Source organism: Leptodactylus fuscus, chromosome 5, assembly GCF_031893055.1.
Source record: "Leptodactylus fuscus isolate aLepFus1 chromosome 5, aLepFus1.hap2, whole genome shotgun sequence".
Taxonomy (NCBI): Eukaryota; Metazoa; Chordata; class Amphibia; order Anura; family Leptodactylidae; genus Leptodactylus; species Leptodactylus fuscus.
Genome location: NC_134269.1, coordinates 52,774,026 through 52,801,388, shown reverse-complemented (window position 1 = coordinate 52,801,388; position 27,363 = coordinate 52,774,026). Strand labels below are relative to the sequence as shown.

At 43.2% G+C, this 27,363-nt stretch overlaps 1 protein-coding gene across 1 annotated transcript; it reads left to right on the top strand.

Moving 5' to 3' along the window:
• The first annotated feature begins 1,766 nt into the window (after positions 1 to 1,766).
• RASL12 (RAS like family 12) lies at positions 1,767 to 24,673 on the top strand. The gene is made up of 6 exons (XM_075276172.1): positions 1,767 to 2,328; positions 7,936 to 8,062; positions 11,550 to 11,606; positions 18,583 to 18,656; positions 21,502 to 21,692; positions 23,837 to 24,673. Exons 2-6 carry the CDS (start codon positions 7,939 to 7,941, stop codon positions 24,222 to 24,224), a joined length of 834 nt encoding a protein of 277 aa, XP_075132273.1. The 5' UTR covers positions 1,767 to 2,328; positions 7,936 to 7,938; the 3' UTR covers positions 24,225 to 24,673.
• The last annotated feature ends 2,690 nt before the right edge of the window (positions 24,674 to 27,363 follow it).

The window sequence follows — 27,363 nt, the reverse complement described above, 5'->3', positions numbered from 1 at the left end:
ATATCATTGGTATATTACATTTTTAGTTGACCCCACGTTGGAATAGCCTTTATAAAGATTATTCTAATCCTACCGTTCTATTCCTTTTTAGCGCCACCATTTTTTGAATAATGCTTCTTTTTCCATTATGCTAATGATGCTCAAGGAGCACAAGGGACGTTCCCTCTGTACACCGAGCACAGGCTCATCATTACCGCAAGGCTGCTTCCGTCTGAATATACTGATGCAGTGGCGTAACTACCGCCGTAGCAGCAGAGGCAGCTGCCACAGGGCCCGGGACATTAGAGGCCTGGTGACAGCCACTACTGCTGCTATCATTATACTCAGGGGTCTTTCCGGACCCCCGAGTATAATGATCGGTGGCCCACGAGAGGTAAGTAACATAAAAAACAATGTTACTTACCTCTCCACGATCTGGGCAGGCTTCAGCCTAGTCGTCTGACGTCTCATGACCCCGACCTGCGTCCCGGGTCATGTGACGTCTGACGTCATTGAAGATGGACTGCTTCGGAGGCCGACAGCGTAGCAGCCGGGAGATAGGTGAGTAACAGAGTTTTTTTTAATGTTTTTCTCCCCCTGGGTCTCCAATTATTATACTCTGGGGTCTGAAAAGACCCCAGAGTATAATAATTGTTTATGGGTGTCCACAGTGGGACATAATACTGTGTGCAGGGGCTACTATGGGGGATAATACTGTGTGGAGGGGCCACTGAGGGACATAATAGTGTGTGCAGGGGCCACTAAGGGACATAATAGAGCGTACAGGAATGCGTAGGAGGGGGTCGGTTGAGGTCTTTGGCGTCGGTGTCGGTGGGGCCATGTCAAAAGTTCGCCATGGGGCCCCGCCATTCCTAGTTACGCCACTGTACCGATGACCCCTGGATCTTCAGCTGTCCTGATCAGGACTTCGAGCGGCTCTGCCTCATTGGGTTCGGGGCAGAGCTGACAGCGCATATGTGGAATTTCGCTCCCGAAGAACAGAGTGTCGGCTGCTCATTGCAGCAAAGAGGACGGTTAAAGATCCCAGGGGGTGTCAGTATATTCAAATGGAGGCGACCTTGCAGTGATGACGAGTCTGTGCTCGGAGCACAGTGGGAATGCCCCTGTTCTCCCTGAGCATCATTAGCATGGGGTCAGCTAAAAATGGAATATGCTAATGATAGACTCCCTTTAAAAACTAGATATATGAACACATACCATTCATCTGTGTGGCTTTGGAATAGAAGCCAAGTTCTCGCTAGTTCCATTCTAGGTAACATATAATAACATATATTGCAAGAAAAATCTATGTCTTAAAAAAAGACGTTGAATAGCTACCACATAAATGAATCGGTCCGCTGGTTGTGTAAGTTATTTTAGTTTTACTATTGAATAAGAAACCCTCTGTCTGCCATATTATACTTTATGTGTTATCATAGCTACATTTTGCAACTTTTTGCATCTTTTATGACCTTTTATATAAACACACTTTGTGTTGTGGAAATAAAAAATAAATAAAAAAGATCTCTGCTCTTTGGTAGACAAATGCTATATACAGCTGGGAAGATGAACCCTTGTAAGCCTAGACCGCCTCAAGAACAATCAGAGCATTGCAGTATTAGGTTTAGGGACCATTCTCTGGGTCTGGGGATGATCTGCGACACACAGAAGATGATTCTCATTCTTCTCCTCTGGGGCTCTGAAAAAAATACTTCCCATACAAGGAGTTTGGCAGGGGCCCAGGCTGTCCAGAACAGTAGAACAGCACTGCCCCATGTGCAGAATGATGGAACAGGAGACTGACTAAAGACAGTGAGAGAGAAACTGGGCACTGAGACATCTGGCAAGAAAACCCAGGACAATGAGACATCTCAGCTACAGTAAGGAGTCACAGCACTTTGAAGGGACAGAGGGAAAATCCAGGGAGAAAATCTAAGGTCTTCTTCATAGAGAGAGAACTCGATAGTGGACGTTGAGAATCTGCACCGACCACAGGACTGGGAAACAGGGAAAACTTGGAGCATACATTGACAAACACCTCACAAGATCAGCTGAGAGGGGGATACGGGGAGGGGGCTCTTTGTATATTCCAGCTGTGGGAAGAGGCAGCTGGAGCGGTGGTAGTAGAAATCAACAGGAACTTAGTGCAGACTCCAAAATTTACACAGGATTAAGAAGCGACTGCACCTTTCATCTCCAATACAGGGACAACGGCTGGTGTCTGAAGACCCCCATACAGAATGTGTTTCTCCAGCATTTATCCTAATGGATTTATAAAGCTGCGGTTTGGAAAATCCCAGGGTCTCTAACTATTTAGACCCCCAAATCCCTCCTTCTAACCAATATCAGGTGAGAAGACATTGCCTTGTACCTATTTCTAATACTGATATAGCAGTATTGAGTTTGCCATGTCCTATAACGCATTGTGATATCATGATATGTTATATGTGTGGCTTTCTATGGGAATACAAGTAAGGTTCTGGGGGTCTCCGAATTTATAACATGATATCACCTTAAAAAGCAAAAAGACAAATCCAGCTGTGCTACATCTGCATGTAGTTAGACTATGTCTATTATGGGAAGAACACTGCTGTTATGGGGATCTAGACTATATAGCATAGTAATATATTGTACATGATTTAATGTGATGCGTTATTTACCAACTTGTCCCAAAATATACTGTAAGTTACCTGATGTAGATCTGCATTTAACCTTTTTATGCTAAGGTCGCACGTAGTGAAGTGCAGCCAAAAAATGCCACGGAAAAAACTGCGTTTTTTTTTGTGCAGCATTTTTCATTGCGATTTTGCAGAGGTTTCCTGCCCCTAATATACCTATATAGAAAACTCCAGTGTTTCTGTATGTATAATTGAAATGCTGCAATTTTCATAAACGCACCTTTTCCGCTGCAGATTTTTTTTTCTGCAATATGTAGTTGGCATTAGCCAGAACCCCATCCACTTTGCAGGTACTGTAAAACATAGCGTTTTTGCAACATGGGGATTTCCTCCTTAAAGTTGCATTGTAAGTGCATTGTGATAACTCTCATAAGTGATAAAACTGTAAAAATGACTAAATTCAACAATTTATGGGCCTGTCTGCATTTTATGTGTTAATACAGCTTCAGGCAAGGACACAATGTACTCTAAATGGACAATGTTTAAACTAGGTATATATACAATGAATTTCAATTCGGTAGCTTTGTAATGTCTGACCATAAATCCTAAAGGATACGTGTACAAGGCTAAAAGCTGGAGTCTAGTCAGGAACATTATGTACATAATACTGCACCAGTCATACAGCAATACATGATTACCAATGAAGCATTCATACGTAATAGACTGTCCATGCCCTGCAGGTTTATATCATTTACAATGAGGAGGCAGGGAGCATGTATTATTCATATCGCATGGAGCTCACTTCAGCTCTTGGGAATGTCCTATGCAGGTGTGTAGCTATAGGGCAGGGGTAGGGAATAGAGATGAGAGAACACTATTTGAAACATCCGTTCCGAATAGCACGCTCCCATAGAAATGAATGGATGTAGCCAGCATGCGGGGGGGTTAAGCGACCGGCCGCCGGCCACTTCCATTCATTTCTATAGGAGCGTGCTATTCGGAACGGCTGTTCAGAATAGTGTTCACTCATCTCTAGTAGGGAACCTTCGGCTCTCCAGATGCTGTGAAACTACAACTCCCAACATGCTCCATTCACTTCCATGGGAGTTCCAAGAACAGCAGAGCAAGTATGCATGGTGGTAGTTGTAGTTTTGCAACAGCTGGAGAGCTGTACATTCCCTACCACTGCTATAGGGGATGCAGAGGCGGCAGCTGCTATTGGGCCTTCGATCCTGAAGAAGCCCCAAAGGTCCCTGTGCCATAAAAAACAAGCCCCAAAGATCCCTCACACTACAAAAATGAATGTCGAATTATTGTAATGCTCCGGTAAAGTTGTTTCATGAGATGAACTAAAGATATTTATTGGCTGTTGGCCCCAAATGCCCTGAATCCATTGAATATGAGCTCTCTGATAGTTAACATTACATCTGCAGTGCAATCTTTAGCATGTTATAGAGCAGGAGGAGCAGAAAAGATGGATATATAATTTGTGGGAAAAGATTCAGTATAACTTGTCATTTAGGGCAATAAATAAGAAATTATACTGAATCTTTTCCCATGAAACTATAAATTCAGGGGTGCACAGGGACGGCCAAGGGCTCCTCTGCAGGAACACTTATGGATCCCTTGTTTTCCCGTACTTCATTACAGAGCACCTCCTTATGTCTCTCTAAGAATCCACCAACAATCTTTAGCCATGAATTTCATTCGTTTAGACATGTATCTGCAGTCTTATGGACAGTACAAAGCTGCTGGTACAGTGATAGGGCCCCCTGAGCTACTGGGCCCCTGTGCAGCTGTCTGGACTACACCTATGTCCGCCCTGTCTACAGTAAAACCTCTCCAAAAGACTACCTTTTCACAAGTACACCTCCTTACCCAGACCACATTTTCTGTGACGGATTTTCAGTTTTCCATACTAGCCACCTTCTTTGTCAAGACCACTTGTGCTATTCTCCTCTATTATCCCTGTTCTATAACATGATACATATCGCTACTAATATTTCATGTGAAAGGTTTCCTGTCTAAAGAGGACCTTTCATCAGTAGGGGCACATGTGGTTTTATATACTGCTAGAAAGCCGACAGTGCGCTGAATTCAGCGCACTGTCAGCTTTCACGAACTGTGCCTCAGGTGAAGAGCTATCAGTGCCGGTACCGTAGCTCTTCACCGTCAGAAGGGCGTTCCTCTCGGCTTTCACAGCACAGCGCTATAGGACCTGCTGTGAGGAAGGGCGTTCTTGACTGACTGTCAGGAACGCCCTTCTGACAGTGAAGAGCTACGGTACCGGCACCGATAGCTCTTCACCTGGGGCACAGATCGGGAAAGCCGACAGTGCGCTGAATTCAGCACACTGTCGGCTTTCTAGCAGTAGATAAAGCTGCATGTGCTCCAAGTGGTGAAAGGTCCTCTTTAAAAGGTCAAATGTAGAATTGTACATATTGTACAATATGAGTCTAACGATAGGGAATACAAAGAATACAAAGACTTAAACCGGGATTTTGTTGAATGGTGCCAGCTGAACCACCTCAGGATTAATGCTGGGAAGACCAAGGACCATGGAATTACCATGGAATTAATGGAATTAATGGTGCTCTATAAATAATAAGATAAGATAAGATAATCCTTTAATAGTCCCACCTTGGGGAAATTTCAGCGTGTTACAGCAGCATAGTAATACAGATACAGGATAATACAGAGTAATATGTTACAGACGTAGACACAGATAAGCTGAGAAGAGAAGATATACTAGGAGTCCATGGCAGCTAAGGAAAAACAGAAGAGAAAGAGGAAGACCTCATGGTCATCCTCATAATCAATTAGTTCTCTGTGTGGAGAGCTCTTCGTTTGGTCTGATGTAGATTATACAGCCTGGTCGCGGTTGGAAGGAAGGACCTGCGATAGCGCTCCTTCTCACACTTGGGGTGAAGCAGACGGTCGCTTACAGTGCTGCCAAGTTCCATCAGGGTCCCATACATGGGGTGGGATTTGTTCCCCCGCATGGAGGTCACCACAGACAGTATCCTTCTGTCACCCACCACCTGTACTGGGTCCAAGGGGCTCCCCAGGACAGAGCTGGCCCTCCTGATCAGCCTGTCAAGTCTATTTCTGTCCCTGGTTGATATACTGCTTCCCCAGCAGGCCACACCGAAAAAGATGGCTGAGGCAACCACAGAGTTGAAGAAGGCCCTAAGAAGTGTCCCCTGGACTCCGAAGGCCCTCAGCCTCCTGAGCAGGTAGAGTCTGCTGTGGCCCTTTCTGTGCAGCGCCTCCAGGTGATCAGCCCAGTCTAGTTTATTATTGAGGAGCACGCCCAGGTACTTATAGGTCCTGACTATCTCAATACATGTTCCTTGGATCTCCACCGGGGTCGGAGCACCTCTCCGTTTACTAAAGTCCACCACCATCTCCTTGGTCTTCCCAGCATTAATCCTGAGCTGGTTCTGCTGGCACCATTCAACAAAATCCCGGTTTAAGTCTCTGTATTCCCTATCATCGCCATCAGTGATAAGGCCGACTATAGCAGAGTCATCGGAGTACTTCTGTAAGTAACAGCTGGATGAGTTGTGCCTGAAGTCAGCAGTGTACAGTGTGAAGAGGAATGGGGCAAGAACTGTACCTTGAGGTGCCCCCGTACTACAGATCACAGTGTCAGACACACAGTCCTGGGCTCTCACATACTGAGGGCGGTTTGTCAGGTAGTCTAGGATCCAGTTGGACAGGTGATGGTCCACACCACCAAGGTTCAGCTTCTCCCTCAGTAGCCCTGGCTGAATGGTGTTGAACGCACTGGAGAAATCAAAGAACATTATTCTCACAGTGTTCCCGGGTTTCTCCAGGTGAGAGAGAGCTCTGTGAAGAAGGTGGATGATGGCGTCATCTACCCCAATGCCTGGCCGGTAGGCAAACTGGAGGGGGTCCAGAGCGGAGCTCACTAGGGGGCGTAGGTGTGTCAGGACCAGTCTCTCTAGGACCTTCATTAGGTGTGATGTCAGTGCTACAGGTCGGTAGTCATTGTAGCCCATCGGGTAATAATAATAATAATAATAATGGTGGTGGACTTTAGTAAACGGAGAAGTGCTCCAACCCTGGTGGAGATCCAAGGGACATGTATTGAGATAGTCAGGACCTATAAGTACCTGGGTGTGCTCCTCAATAATAAACTAGACTGGGCTGGTCACCTGGAGGCGCTGCACAGAAAGGGCCATAGCAGACTCTACCTGCTCAGGAGGCTGAGGGCCAGTCCAGGGGGCACTTCTTAGGGCCCCTTCACACGGCTGATACGCTGGCTGCTTTAGAATGTGTAAACATTCCGTAGCAGCGGCGTCTAAAGCAGATCGCATTGTTTTCTATGGGAGCCGGCAGACGCGCGCTCGCCATAGAAATGAATGGGCTGCTTTTTCCATTCATTTCTATGGGGAGCGCACGTATGCCGGCTCCCATAGAAAACAATGGGAACTGCTTTAGACGCCACTGCTATGGAACGTTTACACGTTCTAAAGCAGCCAGCGTATCAGCCATGTGAAGGGGCCCTTAGGGCCTTCTTCAACTCTGTGGTTGCTTCAGCCATCTTTTTCAGTGTGGCCTGCTAGGGGAGAACCAGGGACAGAAATAGACTTGACAGGCTGATCAGAAGGGCCATCTCTGTCCTGGGGAGCCCCCTGGACCCAGTACAGGTGGTGGGTGACAGAAGAATACTGTCCGTGGTGAGAACAAATCCCACCCCATGTATGAGACCTTGATGGCACTTGGCAGCACTGTAAGTGACCGTCTGCTCCACCCCAAGTGTGAGAAGGAGCGCTATCGCAGGTCCTTCCTTCCAACCGCGACCAGGCTGTATAATCTATATCAGTACTAGCGAAGATCACTCCGCACAGAGAACTAATGATTATGATTATGAAGTCTTCCTTCTTTCTTCTCTTCCTTAGCTGCTATGGACTCCTAGTATATCTTCTCTTCTCAGCTTATGTGTGTCTACGTCTGTAATATATTAATGTGTATTATCCTGTACCTGTATTACTATGCTGCTTTAACATGCTGAAATATCCCCACTGTGGGACTATTAAAGGATTATCTTATTATGCCCCTGGATGAGATATGTGCACATATATATTATATATGGTACTAGTGGACACATTGCATATATGCAAACAAAGTTGAATTGACCCAAGACATAGTAATAGATCTTACTGCCAATAAAGTCTATTAGGTCTAGCAGCTGACAACCCTACCTAAAGTAGACAGTGGACAGAGCACTCGTTAACTACGAGCATATCCTATACCATAGAGTAGCATGTTATTTTAATAATTCATGTACTTCTCACTTTCATAACAACAGATAATGTCTCTGATGTTTGGGAAACCCAGAGCCGTCAATGCTTCCCATTTCACAGCTTCCAACGACCGCAGCTTGCAGTCAGAATGTAACCTTGTACTGCTAGGATGCCGAGGAGCTGGCAAGTCAGGTAAGTCCATTCTCTTGATTTTAGACACATACATGTACATAACAAGTGCACTTGTATAGTATAATTCTATATATGAGCCTGCTATAGTCAAACAAAGGCATGAAGATCCCTATATACACATTTGATGTAGTTATCAGCTTGCATTAAAATCTCAATTAAGTTCCATATCACTTCAGGCCACCTGCACAGAGGCTGTATGGAAACATATATAGCCCGTATGGTTATGTACTACTGAGCCATAGGCCATCCTTGTGTCATAACATATTATCAAAGTATTATATCCTTGCTTTGAGGGAGAAGATTGACAGGATGCATAAAAAAATACCCTAGGCGATCTGGTGTTGGATAGTGGAGTGATCTTCTGTGGTCTTATGGAGACTGTACTAAAATAATAACAAAAATCTCAACTACATATAACAAGTAGAAGGCACTCTTGTTTTATCTATTAATTGTCAATGTAATAAAGTTCAATGAACTTTCCAGGACCTGTTCATAGGATAGGTTGTGACTATCAGAATGGTGGAGGTCTAACTCTTGGCACCACCACTGAGTAGCTGTTTGACTTAGACATGGTTGGAGTGGTTGTAGTACCACACCGAGCCACTGCACAGTGTATGGAGCTGTGTTATTTCCAATACAGCCCCTTTGAGCAGCTGATGGTTGGAGGTTCGGAAAGTTGGACCCTCATTGATCTGATATGATGAACTATCCTCGGGATTAGCTATTATAAAATTTCAGAAAAAACTCATCATAAAACTTATATGTTTTATTTAACTCATCGGGTATGCTTGAGCCTTTGGATAATATATGTCAAATGACTATGCAGTACACATACACTCATGTATCACACACCCTGTATGGTGCAATTTTCCCTAGAAGGTACTTTTTACCCCCTAGTCCACCAGGGCAAAGGTGGGGCAGCTACATATGTATTCCAAATATCTCATGTATGTTCCTGTTGAAGTCACCTGTTTTTCCTATTTGAAGTTGTAGAATTACATATACATTATATAAGGCCCCTTGCACATGACTATATGCTAGTTCAGTGTGTTATCTGGGTTTTTCCTGGATAGCACACTGACCCATTCATTTCTATGGGCCCATGCACACGACCGTGATTTCTACGGCTCCATATGTGGGCCGAGAGTCTGTGGTGCAAGACTCAGGATAGGTCCTGTTTTGGTCTGGTTTTGCAGCTGTACTCGCTGGCCCCAATGAATGCACAGGCCGTGTGCCTGTCACCTAAGGCTGCAAAGATCAACCACAATTAAAATACAATATTAAATATTGAAACAGCACAGAAGAAATTTGAGTGGAATTTGAGGTCTTCTTCTATTCTGACTTCTATTGCATTTGTGGCTAAACACGTGTGCAAACCCACACCAGAAACCTGAATCTCAGTCTCGACTGCTCCGGCTTTTATGAGGCTTGTTTTTGGAGACAATTCCTCTTCAAATTGCTCTGTGTGAACATACCCATAAAGTAATGGCTCCAGCTCAATACTAAAGTGACTCACAGTAACATAAAATACCTCTAGTAAAGTAATGCCAAATATAATGTACAACAGTACAAAATATGTCTGATACAAAAACAGCCAGATCTGGCGCCAACAATAATATACTGGTCTATATGTGATGCCAACAAAAATGGGCTGCTCTGCATCTGCATGTCATCTAAAGAAATGGATGCCATCTATGGTTCCAACAATAATATGCTCTGCGTCTCTGTTGCTTGCAATACAACGCTCATTGATATGTGGTGACTGCTAACTATGGGATAGATGTTAAAATGTTTGCCATAACACCATTGACATCACTAGTATACTGACCCATATATGGTGACACATGGGATTCCTACAGGTGAGGGCACTCCATATGTCACTGGATTTTCCTTTAAAAGGAATGCAAATGAGATGTAAGCAAATGCTCTGTTTCTTGCACTGAAAGTGGTTGTGCCATTAAGGACACTTATCCCCTATCCACAAGATAGGGGATAAGTCTTCGATCACTTGGAGCCTGACTCCTGGGTCCCCCAGTTGTTAGGAAAACTGGTGAAAATCCTCCATGTTAATAGAATGGCCGTGCACTTGCATGACCGTCGCTCCATTCACTTCTATCCTGACAGCCCCATAGAAGTGAATGGAGCACCGACAAGTGCTCCATTCACATCACTTTAGCGGCACTCTTGGTCCCCCATTCTCCAGATCACTGGAAGTCCAGCGATCAGACACTTATCCCCTGTCCTGTAGAGATAAGGAGATAAGTGTCCTTAATGGCACAACCCCTTTAACCCTAATTAAATAGGCCCCCTCATCTCTACTGACATGTCTTTTTGATATATATATATATATATATATATATATATATATATATATATATATATATATCTGTATAGCCCCTCCCCCCCCAAAAAAAAATCTGAAATAAAAAATGAAAAAATTCTGGATCATCTTTTCATAGAAATCGTGCTGTTCCTCTGATATTCTACTTACTAAATCTAAATAGATTTCCAGAATAATAGGAACAGATGCTCCAGAATTGTCATTTCATGGATAATACAATAGTAAATAGACATGGAGGGGTGTCAGCTCAGTCTTCTTATAAAATAAGTGTATTAAACTATAAATTAAAGTTTGATTTTTTTTATTTATTTTATTTTAGGGCTAAATGCTGTTTAATGCTTCAGTATTGTTGTATAAGATAAGATAATGTCCTTCAAAGATTACTGACAAGTGGAATAAGTGAAGGAAAATGTCGCCCCCTAATGGTCTTATAATGTATTAAACCCTGTTTGCTAGATGCATACAGAACTTGTAGGAGATAATCGGATACTTCCAGCTTTGCTGATATTATTTTGAGACCTGTTAAAGGGGTATTCACATCTTGGCATCCACTTCGGCTAGTCTCTGTCACATGGGTGAATCTCCATTCAGTTGTATAAGTTTTCCGAAAATAGCTGAGGCTGCCTACTGAGCTATATTTGGAAGTCACGTACAAGTCATTGGAGAGACTTCCACATGCCAAGATGGGAATACCCCTTTAAGTTGTACATATATTAACAGCCTCAGATGTCTATTTTCTAAAAGATTTTCTCATGGATGTTATTTTGGACAAGTGAAAATGACAAATCACAGATTGATCCCTGCCCTGATCTTTGGCCGGGGCTCCCATTGATGTGATGCAGACCTGATGCTTCATGTGAATTATTGTTTAGGCACAAAATCCAACGACAAATGTAGAAATCCAACACAACAGATAACCTTATGCACAGATATCTGCCATCAGTCAGTCATGTCATGAAAAAGTGCTGACAGCTGTCAGACAATGGCTTATATTGGCCTATTCGGCTGCCTGAAATCTCCAGGTTATGGTGCTTTAATAGATGTGAGATGATATGGTTAATGTCACTTGTCAGAAATCCTCATCGATCGTCATTCATGATCCATTGTAGGTGCAGATGATCATTTAAAATTACTTCTTCTTTCCAGCATTGACAGTGAAGTTCCTGACCAGGAGGTTTATAAGTGAATATGACCCCTTCCTTGGTGAGTATTCTGTACCATGGTGGTAGATGTCCATGAAGATTATCCTTTTACACACATAATCACTTTTTATTTTAGAATTCAGGTATTAGCCCTTATACTGTGTAGAGGGTGATATAGAGTTCTTCAGCGTCCACACCCTGGAGTCAGAAGTTGAGGCCAGACATGACAAGAGTGGGATTGGGATCGCTACCTCTTGGAATAATCAAATAGGTAGTGGCCAAACTTGTGTGGCACCAGGGGATGTGAGTAAAAACTACAAAAAGTTATATTCACCTCTCCTGGGCATTCAGCGATCTCCCAACATCTTCTTCAGGCCTCTTCCAGCCTGCGCCAGACATCATGTGCTAAAGGGTCACATCTAAGGCCAGTGATTTGCACTCACTGATCGCATGGGGTATATTGAGCTATGCTCAGCAGGGACCCCACTCCACATAATGTCAGAATGAAGCCTGAAGAGAACATTGGGTACTGTTGGCACTGCAATGAAGCCTAGGAGAGGTGAGTCAAGGTAAGTATAAGTGTTGTTAATTTTACTCACCTCCATCCTATATACAGTTAAGGGGGCTTTATACTGGCCCAATAAGTGGATTTTGTGGTCTGAAAATGGCAGTGGCATGGCCTACAATTTTAATTAGAGGAGCTCCATCATAGAATCAAAGATCGCTAGGTTCACTGGCATCTTTCTATATGTTGCCTGAGTCAGCAGAGAGGCTAGGTTCACTTCTGGTCTTAAAGAGGACCTTTCACCATTTTCACCAATTCAAGTTCTTAGTATCTGTGAATATATACCACTGATTCCAGCACAGTTGGAATTTTCTCTCTAGCCCCCACTGCTCAGGAGAAGCAAGAGCAGGTAGTTTTGGTGCCTGATGTGCTATTTAAGCCCTAATGTCAGAAGGGCGGTGTCAGGTATGGGCGTGATTCAGAGCTCCAATCAGAGGCAGCCAGTGTCAGAGCTCAGAATCACACCCTTTGTCTGCTCCTGCCTGACATTACTGATGTAAACAATCCAAATAGTATATCAGGCATCAAAACTAAAAGCATTGACTGCTTGGGAACAATGGGGGCTAGAGAAAAAACTGTCTGCTGGGATCAGTTGAGCTGCGACTATTAATGGATGTAAACATCTGGACTTGCTGGAAGTGGTGAAAAGTCTTCTTTAATTCTCGAAATTGTGCTGTTAGGCCTTGTACCATGCTCTATGTAATTCTAAGCTATGTAACAATAAAGTGTTTTGGTTTTTTTTAAAATGTGGATTGTGAACTCCATATGGGAATCACAATGTACATTTTTTTTCCCCTATCTGTATGTCTTTGTAGAATAGGGAGGAAATCTACGCAAACACAGCGAGAACACACAAACTCCTTGCAGGTGTTGTTCCTGGCGGGATTCGAATCCAGAACTCCAGCGCTGCAAGGCTAGCCACTGAGCTTCCCCCACAATAAAGTGTTTTCTGTGTAGTACATGGCTCACTGCTACTAATAATGATGACTCATGATTGCACTGTATACTTCTATGTGCTACTCTCACTGCCAATGTTGAGTCATTGTGACACTTCTTACTTCTTATTCTGGTACATTCTGGAGATGAGGTTATTCCCCCAAAGGCAGAACCTTGTTGTGCTATTTATGAAGCAGTCACGATCAGAACAGAAGTTGGAGTCAGTCTGTGGAGAATAGAACAATCAGAGGTTTGGCCTACTATATATACAGTTCACAGTCCATGACTGCTGAATGTCTCTTGTGGAAAGAGTGACCATGTGAGTCCATAAGAGGACATTGGCTTTTCCTGGAAAGCCAGTGATTAGGATGAAAGCTTACCTGGTGCCCTTACAGTGCCTGCATAGCGCAACTTATTGCATAGTTATTCTCTCCTAGAAGGAATGCGCTTAGGGGTGAATTCTTCTGTAATTTGGTATCTGATATAGAATGGCAAGATCATTTTTTATTTTTTTTAAAATAAATTCCATAAAATAAATCAAAGCTATACAGAGGAGCCGTATTACTTGTTAACCAATTCCCGTGCTGTTCCAGATCAATTCTATTACATTAATACAAGGAACAACATAAACTGTACCATGTGCGGGATGGGTGACCTGACATCTACAGTTCATAAACATCTTCAGATGGTTGCTGCAACATACACGTTGCAAGCAGGGAAATGAGATATATTTGGAAGGAAGGCCATGCCAGAGAGTTTTCAGACAAGTAGAAAGTTATCTGGATTTTGTCTTGTGGGAATAATTGTCTTCATTAATGTGACAAGATGCAGAAATTGGTCAGGAATCAGGGTGAGTAATGGCAGAGATTAAAGTGATATCAATCTTTGCTCTGATGCTTAAAAAAGCCTCAAGTGCCCAGACAGGCAGCGAAGTAAATGTTTTCACTCAGGGTTTGTGGAGAACGCTTCTCCAAGGCAATGTAATTCATTTTCTGTCAGATCTATTGACTCCAGTCCAGGGCGCTCATATTTAATGAAGGGGATTAACTGTTTCTTCCATATACTAGTCCGCCAATTTATCCATCTATCACCGATGCGCTACTCTGAGGCCTAGATATGTACTTATATTGATATACTGCGATAGACCACTGTGGTGGTGCATTACATAGTGTATTATGGGGAAACCATAGTATTACATTTTTATCCAAGCATAGACTGTGTAATGTAGAAGGTCATATTAGTTAACAAGTTTTAATTGTATTATAGTATATGTTCATCAGAATCATCACACCCCATCTGAGCTTTTTGTAGTGCCAACATAGGACCTGAACCCTTCTATTTAACCCTGATCTCCTGAAGGTCTAACTCTTTGTTACGTGACCTGCTACTTGTACTCAGAATGGAGTGGGGTTGGTCACATAACAAAGATGTGCACACAAGACCCTCAGTAAGATCTTGCATGTTATTTATGTCTAAACCTTAGTGGCAAGTGAATTGCTCAAGAGTCAGCTCTATAAGGATGTTTTGTGGGCCCTTTCAGACACATAGTTTATGAGTCGGGTGTATTTAGAGGGGTGCATTCACACTGAGTAAATGCGCGTGTATTTTTGCAAAATACACGTGTAAAAATACACGTGTAAAAATAAGACTCCCATTGACTTCAATGACATTTTACAGGCGTATTTTTACAGGCGTATTTTTACAAGCGTATTTTTACAGGCGTATTTTTACACGTGTAAAAAATATCATTGAAGTCAATGGGATAGCAAAATTTACAAGTGTAATTTTACTCTACAAAATAAGCTAGCGTTTACTCAGTGTTTTTTAGTAGCACTTTGTACTAAGTATTGATTCTTTACTATAACTGAAATTTAGATCTGGGACTTCCTATTTCTCTTGATCATCTTTGGGATGTTTCGACAACTTGATTTGTGTCACCTATGATAAATTCAGATGGTTGGACATGATTTGAAAATACACCCCTGTCTATATAAGGTCTAAGGGCTCCCCCTATGGCACACCTGCCTATTAGCAGTGATTGACAGCAGTATACTGTGTTAGGCATGCACCATAAAACATCAGTCACTGTGATGAGAACAGTGCTAAACTCATGAATACACCGGACTCTTAACCTCTGTGACCACTGTATTCTGCAATTTTGCCTAATTTTGCCTAATAGGGGAGCAGATTTGTTCCCATATTATTTTCCCCTTACATAGGCAAGCACAGTATGATGACAGACCTGCTGTAAGGTGAAGCTTATCTTTGCTTTAAACAAGAGATTGAATTAATGAAAATCATTAAAACCATTACATTAATGAGAGACCTAACATGGATAAGTCAATACACAATTAACTGCACTTTATGTCTTGTCCTGTATATAAATACAGTTTTGTTCTTGTGAGTCTGTAACTACAGCAAAACAGACCTGTCTCCATACTCTGCCTGTATATAGATGACAGATCCACTTTAAGGAGTTGCATCCTAATAATATACAGTATATTACCGACACCTTCTCCCTTTACCAATGTGAGCGATTACATTGAGAGAAGCTGCCAATTGTCCAATCACATTTCCCGCAGGGCCCGGCGTCTTATAATGTACTTATGGCCATGCAGTGTGTCTTAGCTTTTATAAACTGATGGGAAGATCTAGGCCAAGTGCAATGTTCCTGGCCTTTTGCCTAGATTTTTCATGGATGGATGTAGTTTTTGTTGGCAGGACTATTACAGGGGTATAAAGTACTGGGGAATGTAGATGTTTACCAGTGATTTACTTAGGACATATTTTGTTCTATAGTAGGCATGTTTTCTTCAAGAAAGTCTTTCTGCTGAGTCTAAATTTTGCCTGATATATGACATAAAGATAAGGTGATAGAATACTTCTTGTGTAACATAGCTGATACTTTCATCTATCAATGATGCAAGCAGTAATCTGAGTAAAAACAGACACGTTATAGACTTTTATGTATGTACAAAACCATTTACATTTGGGTCCTGTGCACATTTCCCTTTATAGAATCGTAAGGAGATTTCAATGCTAGTGTATATTTATTTCTTTTACTTATATAGCGCCATCATGTCCCATATAGGGCTTATAATCTACATTCCCTGTCAGTATGTCTTAGGTGTGTGGGAGAAAACTGGAGTACCAGGAGTTAATCCACGCAAACGCGGGGACAATATACAAAATCCATACAAATGTTGTCTTTGATTGGATTTGAATACAGGACTCCATCGTTCATTCCTGACCATTGTATCATGTAGACATAGCAGTAATCAGCCAAGCAAATGTTCATTTGATGGCATCTTTGATGCTAGCATAAAAATGGTTGCTTAGTGGTAGCAATTAACAGGGGACATACTGCTAACAATTAGAGATGAGCGAACAGTGTTCTATCGAACACATGTTCGATCGGATATCAGGGTGTTCGCCATGTTCGAATCGAATCGAACACCGCGTGGTAAAGTGCGCCAAAATTCGATTCCCCTCCCACCTTCCCTGGCGCCTTTTTTGCACCAATAACAGCGCAGGGGAGGTGGGACAGGAACTACGACACTGGGGGCATTGAAAAAAATTGGAAAAAGTCATTGGCTGCCGAAATCAGGTGACCTCCATTTTAGACGAATAGTGGATTTCAAATCCGGGTCATATGAGAATGTGAACTTTGTGACTATGAGACAGGGATAGCTGTACAGGCAGGGATAGCTAGGGATAACCTTTATTTAGGGGGGAATGTTATTAAAAATAACTTTTTGGGGCTCTATCGGGTGTGTAATTGTGATTTTTGTGAGATAAACTTTTTCCCATAGGGATGCATTGGCCAGCGCTGATTGGCCGAATTCCGTACTCTGGCCAATCAGTGCTGGCCAATGCATTCTATTAGCTTGATGAAGCAGAGTGTGCACAAGGGTTCAAGCGCACCCTCGGCTCTGATGTAGCAGAGCTGAGGCTGCACAAGGGTTCAAGCGCACCCTCGGCTCTGATGTAGGAGAGCCGAGGGTGCACTTGAACCCTTGTGCACCCTCGGCTCTGCTACATCAGAGCCGAGGGTGCGCTTGAACCCTTGTGCACACTCTGCTTCATCAAGCTAATAGAATGCATTGGCCAGCGCTGATTGGCCAATGCATTCTATTAGCCCGATGAAGTAGAGCTGAATGTGTGTGCTAAGCACACACATTCAGCTCTACTTCATCGGGCTAATAGAATGCATTGGCCAGCGCTGATTGGCCAGAGTACGGAATTCGGCCAATCAGCGCTGGCTCTGCTGGAGGAGGCGGAGTCTAAGATCGCTCCACACCAGTCTCCATTCAGGTCCGACCTTAGACTCCGCCTCCTCCAGCAGAGCCAGCGCTGATTGGCCGAATTCCGTACTCTGGCCAATCAGCACTGGCTAATGCATTGTATTGGCGTGATGAAGCAGTGCTGAATGTGTGTGCTTAACACACACATTCAGCTCTACTTCATCGGGCTAATAGAATGCATTGGCCAATCAGCGCTGGCCAATGCATTCTATTAGCGTGACCTGAGTTTGCACAGGGGTTCTAGTGCACCCTCAGCTCTGCTACATCAGATTGCTACATCTGATGTAGCAGTGCCGAGTGTGCATCAGATGTGTAGTTGAGCAAAACTGACTCAGCACTGCTAAGTCTCTGCATTCGCATAGGAATGCATTGGCCAGCCTTCGGCCAATCAGCGCTGGCTCTGCCGGAGGAGGCGGAGTCTAAGGTCGGACCTGAATGGAGACTGGTGTGGAGCGATCTTAGACTCCGCCTCCTCCAGCAGAGCCAGCGCTGATTGGTCGAGTTCCGTACTCTGGCCAATCAGCACTGGCCAATGCATTTCTATGGGGAAAAGTTAGCTTGCGAAAATCGCAAACTGACAGGGATTTCCATGAAATAAAGTGACTTTTATGCCCCCAGACATGCTTCCCCTGCTGTCCCAGTGTCATTCCAGGGTGTTGGTATCATTTCCTGGGGTGTCATAGTGGACTTGGTGACCCTCCAGACACGAATTTGGGTTTCCCCCTTAACGAGTTTATGTTCCCCATAGACTATAATGGGGTTCGAAACCCATTCGAACACTCGAACAGTGAGCGGCTGTTCGAATCGAATTTCGAACCTCGAACATTTTAGTGTTCGCTCATCTCTACTAACAATATGCAAACTGTATGGGGATGAATGGTCAGCTGCATCTGCATACTCACAACCATTGCTCCATTTTGATGTACTAAGCAAGTGCAGATTAACGCGCTATTATAAGCCGCCATCGCTGCTAGTAATCAGACGGAAATCTGCCCATGTAAAAGAACCTCTGCAGGATCCAGTAGACCTTCTTAGAGATATGTTATAGAGTAGAATTGTATATCTAGTATGTGGACTGAAATGAGGTAGACGCAAATGTGCAGGATATTGAGAACTGGGATTGAGTGAAGGGGAGTGACTGGTGACAACTCAGAGACCAAGCAGACACTTATTTGTGAGGGGTCTATGGATGATAAATCCAACTGTGAACTTTTGTTTGGTTGATATTGCAGAGGACACATATACTAAAGAAGAAATTGTAGACCAGGAGCCGGTTCTTGTAAGAGTTATGGACACAGCTGATCCGGTGAGTACAATATGTAAAAAAAACTCAGATCAGTCATTTTAGTATTTTTTATATATTCCAAATGTTGTTGCATATTAAACATTTTGGAAGACTTTTCTACTGCAGGTATCTGCTACGTCTCCTATAGGAGAATTCTCTTTCATTCACTTAGAAACAGCAACATCTCATAATACCTTATAGAGAAGTATTGACCAGCACCGACTGGCATAAGGCACTTAGGGTGAGATAAACCAAATCTTTCCATCATATTTACTACATGATGTGGTTGTAGCCACAAATTCACAAGTACCAGGATTAGTTATAAGATTATCAAAGGGGTTATACTGAGAAGAAAAACTTCTGGCAGTGTACGTACTGCACCACAAGGGTCAGCTTACAAATATAGATGGCGGCCCCATACCGCATCCAAACTGAGCTTTTCATAGTGCTGACGGAAGAACTGAAGTCTTCTTTTTAACCCTTTGTTACGTGACCAACCCCACTCTACTCCTACTGCTTGTACTCAGAGTACAGTGGGGTCGGTCATGTAACAAAGATTTGGTCCTTCAGGAGAGCAGGGTTAAAGGGATCCTATCATTAAAACTCAATTTTTTGTCCCTAACATGCAGGAATAGCCTTAAAAAAGGCTATTCATCTCCTACCTTTAGATGTCTTCTCCAGGCAGCCGTTCGGTATAAATCCTGGTTTTCATCGGTAGGCAAATGAGTTCTTTCACAGCATTCGGGGCGTCCCCAATGCTGCGAGAGAACTCTCCAGCGCCGCCTCCATCTTCTTCAGGAATGGCCTCTTCACGCATCTTCTTCCGGTGCTGGCTTCAAACTTCTAGGCCTAGGGCAAAGCCGACTGCGCATGGCCGTCGGCCACAAGAAAATGGCCACTTACACAGTATTGTAAGCGGCCATTTTCTTGTGGCTGGCAGGCATGCACAGTCGGCTGCCCAAAGCCTAGAAGTTTGAAGCCAGCGCTGGAAGAATATGCGAAGAGAGGTCATTCCTGAAGAAGATGGAGGTGGCGCTGGAGAGTTATCTTGCAGCATTAGGGACGCCCCCCAGTGCTGTTTGAGCGCTGGGGACAGCCCCCAGTGCTGTGAGAGAACTCATTTGCATACTGACAAAAAACCGGGATTTACACCAAACGGTGGCCCGGAGAAGACATCTAAAGGTAGGAGACGAATAGCCTTTCTTAAGGCTATTCCTATGTGTTAGGGACGAAAAATTTAGTTTTAATGGTAGGATCCCTTTAAATAGAAGACTTCTGGTCCTCTGGAGGAATAGGCGCATTAGAGGACCTATATTTGTAAGTTGACCCTTCCATTGGAGACTCACAATGTCCGCCTGAAATCGGTGGTAAAGTCCTACATGGAGGACTTTATCCTCTGCCAATTTCAGTTTTAAAACGACGGACACCTGACAGACTACATTATAGTCAATGGACTCCTCCAAGCAGACCACAACAGATATCGTGAACCTCTGCCAGACGTTTTTCCACACAGCCCCTTTATTATTGAATTTCAGCCACCACATATAAGGTTTATTTTCAAAGAGCAATGAAGGGTTAAGTTCCAAGCTTGTTGTGCACTGTACCCATAGGATAGTGAGCCTCTTTGTTGGACACAAATAGCTTGCGATCTGGCGGACTCTGCTCAGGTTGTAAGACAGACAGAGTGCTCCTGTATTGGACAATGAATCTTTTGATCTGAGTCTTGGGCAAATTCAAAGAGGCCTTTGAAGTGAGTTAGAAATGATCAGGATCTCTTGGTATTAGCTGAAAATGCACACGCTATGAACTGTACTATCTCTATCCAAACCTGCTGACCTTGGCTGGAGACTCAGTGACCAGAGTACAATATAATCCCAGGGCACACAAATCCACCACTGGGTCAAGGGATTGGAGTTCACTGACATTTTGCGTCACCGTGACTTTTAATACTTGAAAGGGTTGAAGAGATATTATCTCGCTTTCTGCATGACTGTAAGCACCAGCACTTCATCAAATCCTATTTACTACAGTGTAATATCCGCTACAGTGTGAATATGGCCTCTGTGTGATAATAAAAACAACTGTAATTTAAAGACCACTCCAGATATAAGGTATATACTGTCATGTATGTATTTCATGGTTAGTACATTGACCCATTTCTTTCTATAGGCCCGTACACACGAGCGTGAATTTCACGGTCCTATGTGTAGGCTGACAGTGCAGGCCGGAAGGTATAGAACAGGTCCTATTCCTGTACTATTTTGTGGCCCATGCAACCGTGGCTCCTATACATTTAATGAAAGGAGCCACGGAAGCACGGTGCGTGTTAGGGTGGCACACAGGGAACATCCATGTGTCCTCTGTGTGCCGCTCGTGCTTTTAACTCATGGCAGGCCGGTTGCAGCACAGTCATCTGACACCAGCATTAAGCTAAGGCCTCATAGTGAAACGCAGCTAAAAAGTTTCTGAGAGAAAATTCTACATTTTCTGAGTTTTTCCTCCCTTTATTAAACATAGAGAGAAAATGCTAATGATTCCGCCTTATTGACACGTCCACACTTTGCAGACGTGTGCTGTCTTTGTGATAGTCATGTACAGTATTGTATCCTGTTTATTTTCAGGTCATATAATATCTGTGGTTAATGTGATTTTCAACATGGGGTTAGCAGCAGCACCAAACATTTTCCTGTGCATAAGAGTGGCGCTATTTTAATAATTTCGCAGTCACATTTGTTTGTAGACCGACATGGTATATACTGAAGCTATTGTACTTTATTTTGTGGTATTTTTGTACATGTTTACTAGTTCAATGGCTGAAAAGTCTAAATTTTCATAAAATTTCTTAATTTATTTTTTTTTGCTGTAGGATGGGCCAGCGAATCCTGAGCGGTACTTGCACTGGGCTAATGCCTTTCTGGTGGTATACAGCATTGATAACAGACAGAGCTTTGAGGCATGCTGCCAATATTTAGAGATCATCTCTCAATATAACAAGAGGGCCGTACACGAGAGCCCGATTCTGCTACTAGGCAACAAGCTGGATATGGAACGATATAGGTATCACCCCTATCACTAATACTTCTGCTCTGTGTGTATATTTATATATCAGTACATTATATAGCTATGTGTGAATGGGAATTACTGAATGGACATGTAATACACATTAATGCATGGCAAATTGTAGGGCCTACATACATCTAATAAGTGCTGGAGTTGTCCATTTTTTTGCTTTTTTTTTTAATTTATGGCCTATCCTTAGTAGCCCTAAGTAGATAGATCTGTACACTGTATTGCGTATGGCTTTCAGTTACTGTCCATTATATGTCCGTTGCCCATAGACCTCAATGTTAAAAAAAAATAACGGACCGTTTCATGTCTGTGTTTTCGAAGGCACAGAAAAGTCCTGCATGTAGGATTTTTTTGTCCACTTGAAAAAACGGACATGGTTGTAAATAGACACTAAAGGACACAAGATAAAATCCCATTGAAATGAATATAAATTGCAAACGGACCAGCCAGTGTCTGTCGCTAGAATCTTGTACGAATAATAGCCATGGATACTGATGAGCGGACACCAACGGTAGTGTGAGCGCCCCCTAAGTCCATGCATGCATTGTAGTGGAGATATATTTTAGTACTTAGCATTCCACATTTTTCCATCTTTATCACCTCTCCACAGGATAGTTATATACTGTAGTAGTGGAACGCTCAGACACGTATCACCTATCCTGTGGCACAAGCCCTCTTATTACATGATTGTATGATGCTGTCTTTTTCTTCTGCCTCTCCCTGTCCAGCTAGGTCCTCTGCTCCTCTGCTGCTCTCTACTTTGCGAATGCTTTGCTTATATTCAAGGAGTGCAGGTATCAAAATGTATTTTACACCTATATTTACTGCCGTTTGTAAAGACAGATCCACATATATTAATTCCAGTACCTAACTTTTGGTAGTTACAGGCTCACTATTTACAGTGAATACAGTGACATTTCTTTATCAGCTTGCCAATTGTTTAGCATATTGGTTTTGGGTCTGTCTATTGGTTGTGTCTGGTATTGCAACTAAGCTTATGTAAGGCAAAGGCCCCACATTGTGAAAACGCTGCATTTTGGCTGCAGCAGAAACGTTGCGTTTTTCATTGCCTGCAATGTGGATGGGATTCTGACTAATCTCATCGGCATAGTGCAGAAAAAATCTGCAGTGGAAATGGCATGATTTCAAAAACGCAAGAGTTTTTGTAAATCGCAGCATGTCAGTTATACCTACGGAAACGCTGGCATTTATGTATAGGTATAATAATTGAAGAAAAAAACGCAATGCGTTTCTGCTGCGTTTTTCTCCACAACATTTTTCAGCTGTGGCTCGCTATGTAGGGCCTGGAGTTTTCCAGGATATACTTAGGATAGGTCATCAAATAAGAATCGTCAAGACTCCGACATCTGGGTCCTTGACTGATCAGCTGTTTGAAGAGGCTGCAGATGGGTAAGTGTTGTATCTTCTTCAGTACTTACCAAGCAGCCAGGTACATAGAGCAGCTGACTTGGGACACAGTTCAGCTCATTTACTTGAATAGGACTGAGCTGTGATCAGGCCATGTGACCGCTGAACGTGATATCACATACCCAGTGAAGCAGAAGCGGCGCTCACAGATCTTCAATTGATCACCTAGTCTAAGGATAGGTTATCAATTAGTAAGTCCTGTAAAATGCCTTTGGGTCCATTCACACGGAGAAAAATGCCAAATAAAGCGCCATTTTCCTCCATGTGAATGGACCCTTTAAGTGAATAGGGCTGAGCTGCAATTCCATATACAACCTGTGGATAGGGGTTGTGTTTTATATGTAAATCCTGTGCAACCCCATTAATACCAATGTCAAGAAAAGAAAAATGTCTTGATCTTGAAGGTTGATTTGGATTGCAATATGTGGAACATTTCTCAACCAAAGAGTAAAATGTTTAGCTGGTGGGAGGATGGGATTACACTGCCCTGTATTTATAGCGATTCATATAACATCCACAACCTGTCAACTAACTGGATTTCGGACAAGAATGACATTAAAATATCCCTAGAATGAAGAACATATGAGAACCTGTGGATTATATGTGTTGGCAGCTATTGAAGGTGGATTTACTGGTAACATTCTTTATTTCATGCACTTTGTGATATTCCATTCAGCTAAGCTATATTTTTCCTCATCTCTCAGACAGGTCAGTATAGCAGATGGTTCAGCTCTGGCATCCCGTCATGGCTGCCTATTTCGCGAAGTCTCTGCTTGTCTGGATTTCCGGTTGGTACAGCAAGTGTTTTATGATGCCATACAGGAGGTGAGGAGAGAAGCAGAAAGATGCGCCTCTTTAAGACCACCACTCTACATCACTGAGGAGAGGGCATTACTTGGGCTGCCTCCTATATCCTCTGCTTCACCCTCCGGCCGCCATGGCATGCCTACACTCAGCACTTTGTCCCCTCTGGGCTACAAGGAGATTCCCTCTGTGGCTCAAGCCAAACTTGTCACCGTGAAGTCGTCTAGAGCAGTGAGCAAACGCAAGGCACCCACGCTCACCCTTCTTAAGGGGTTCAAGATCTTTTAATACGAAGAAGCCCAAAGATAGAATTGATGGTCATACTTGTTCTCTATTTATAACACAGACTTTAGACTACCTTGAATGATGATGAAACTGACCTCTTTCTCTGACCAAATAGCATTTTAAGTTAAAAGTTATGACAATGCAGTCAAGAGCAGAAGCATGGTGTAGATAGAGCCTTACAAGTAGTTCTTTATCCTAATTTTATTGTACAAAATCTGATTAATAACACATATGAAGATGTAAAACAGCGTGGCTTTACTATTGTCAAGCTTCTTCGTGTCTTCTGAGCTGTCACCACAGTTTTGTGTTCAGTAGTCACGTACAGTACAGAGGACCTGTCACCACTACTCATACAGTAATTTTATTCCCTATGATATAGCAATTCTGGAGCATCTATTCCTAAGAATCTGGCACTCCTCTGTTATTCCTACTTGTAAAACTGGTGCGAGCTCTAGTGAATTTTTTCGGTAAAGGGGTCCCCGGCCCGTTGCACTATGTCTACATTCATACAATGCGGTAGGCAAGACGCACATTTGGTGCAAGAAAGGGTCTTGTGCTAAACCGTAGAAACCTGGAATAGACAGAATGATGAATTCTCTCCAATGTCTTTGGCCAGCTAATGACTGTGAATGTGGTTGCATTGTGACTTACCCTTGGTTCACATCTGTGTTTGGTAAGCCATTCGGGGATTCCGCATGGAGACCCCCTGAACGGACTACCGAGCACATTTACAATGTGTAGTGAAAACACATGGACCCCATAAACTATAACAGGGTCCGTGTGCTTGCTGCAAGATCTCCGCATGGAACATGCGGATATGAAAGTAGATTGTGAAGTACTTTCCTGTCCGTATGTTCCCTGCAGAGATCTTGCGGCAAGCACACGGACCCCTTTATAGTCTATGGGGTTCGTGTGCTTTCACTGCACAGTGCTTGCAGATGCGTTCGGTAGTCCCCATGCGGACTCCCCCAAACGGATTAACCAACGCAGATGTGAACGAGGCCTTACAGGTTACAGAAACCATGATACAGAAATCAAAAAAATTCCAAATCACATGAATCTTTGGTGGCTTCATGCTGCAGGTTGCAACACAATCACATTCACTTTCATTGTAAATTGTAAAAAACACATCAATACTGTGTAGAAAGTGTCATAACCAAAGTTACCCATTAGCCTAAGTAGTAATTGAAGGGTAGGCGTTGTCTGTCAGGGGTGCCATTGAACAATCCAACACTAAGCGAACAGGGCTGACAAACCTAGTCGTCAAACTGTTCATAAAAGCTTTCTTCCGTCTTGTTTGTTTGCCTTTCAAATGGACTAAAAGACGCCAGTGTGAACACAGTCTTATAAGAAAAGATCCCGTGACATTGTTATTTCATGAGGAAGACAAGACTGGTGACAAGTCCTCTATAACAGATGTTTTTCTCCTGCTACAATAACCGGATTTTACAAGAAGCAATTTGTTGTAGGCTCTCTATATGATGCATCAGCCTTACCCTGCGGCTTTATACTCCGCTGATAGATACTTTAATTCATCAGCAAAAACAATAAGATGTTACTTAAAACCCAGAAAGAAGAAGAGGAAGGTAATCCTTTTCCTGAAGTATGAACGCAGTGTGCTGGTATATATTATATATTCCCAGATCTGGGAAGAACAGAGTATAAATGGAATGGAATTATATGTCAAGGCCCTTGTATGTCTACACCGCATACTGAGGCCCTGTTGATGATGTGTTATCCAGATGTTCAGACTACTCTTGTTGCCAACCATTCATCCCACACCATGTTATCAGAGAGTTATGTTGGGTCCGGAGCTGTGATGAGCACATGGAATGTTCTTGCTGCCGCCTGCCGACAATTGAAGCTTGCACACTCGCCAGCTTCTGTAATACGCAGCATCTTTCCAGAATCCATCAAGAGAAGACATTGAATGTGGGGCATTCTCCAACTGTAAATGCTTTTTATCCGAGTGTGCGGAAAAACCATTTCCATGCACTTTTTTCTCATAAGGATTGTACTTTCTCTAATGTCAAACAGTTCAACGTTCAACACTACCTTTTGCCAAGGTCATTCAAGAACAAGGTCTATTTCATTAGATCCAGTGCTCAAACAATGTTATACAGTGTCCAAATATACAGTCCAGTCATATTAATGTGACCACCGCCTACTTTTGACATCAACGTTAAATAACCAATCACAGAAGGCATGTGTCATCAGTCATCTGGGTGCACTCATCATTGTGGAAAGCACCATGGATCAACACAAGTATGCATCTATCCTTGCGGACCATGTTCACCCCTACATGTGAAATGTTTTTCCTCAGGATGATGGCATCTACCAGCAGGACAATGCGACGTGTCATAAAGCTTGCAGTGTACGTGTGTGATTCGAGGAGCACCAGGATGAGTTTACCGTACTCCCTTGGCCAGCAAATTCCCCGGACTTGAACCCGATCGAGAATCTGTGGGACCACCTCGATCAGGTTGTTCACGCCATGGGTGCTCAACTGCGTAACCTAGCGCTGCTGGCTACAGCACTGGAGTTGGAATGGCTCTACATCCCAGTGACCATCATCACAACATCCCCTCTCTTCCTGCACGTCTCACAGTGGTCTGCTCTGCCAAAGGTGGTTATTCTGGATTTTGACAAGTGGTGACATTAATGTGACCGGACTGTGTAATAGTGCCATACAATGCTTTAGTAACACTGGTGTGTATTTCCAGATTGCTCACTACCAGAGTCAATACTTCCTTATTGAGGCATATAACTACCGAATAAATTCACACAATCTTACCTATCTGTTCCCTCAGATTTGAATTTTAGGTTTCATCAAAACAGGTGAAAATCCCCGACACCATGTATGCCTTCTAACAACGGTGACAATCTATTCCCTTTATACAATTCCTATGAAAGAGGCACTGGCTGTGCGTTATGATGCCCTCTGTCGTCTCTCTCATTTTCTGTTGTCCTACCATGTCACCTTGTTCCTGAACAAGGATGGGATCACCGCCTAGAAAAGTGCTCCGCAGATACTAAACACCTGCCTATAGGGAGCTGCACAATACTTGGCCAGGGCCTCTTAAGGGCCCATTCACACGGAGTAAACGCGGCGCGACCGCAAACATGCACCGTCAAAATCGCG

What these genes read in the sequence shown, in the direction of transcription:
- RASL12 (XM_075276172.1), top strand. Translation starts at nt 7,939, where the DNA reads ATGTCTCTGATGTTTGGGAAACCCAGAGCCGTCAATGCTTCCCATTTC. An exon ending in TGAATATGACCCCTTCCTTG is followed by an intron (nt 11,607 to 18,582) that starts GTGAGTATTCTG and finishes TTGATATTGCAG; the next exon opens with AGGACACATATACTAAAGAA. An exon ending in CTGGATATGGAACGATATAG is followed by an intron (nt 21,693 to 23,836) that starts GTATCACCCCTA and finishes CTCATCTCTCAG; the next exon opens with ACAGGTCAGTATAGCAGATG.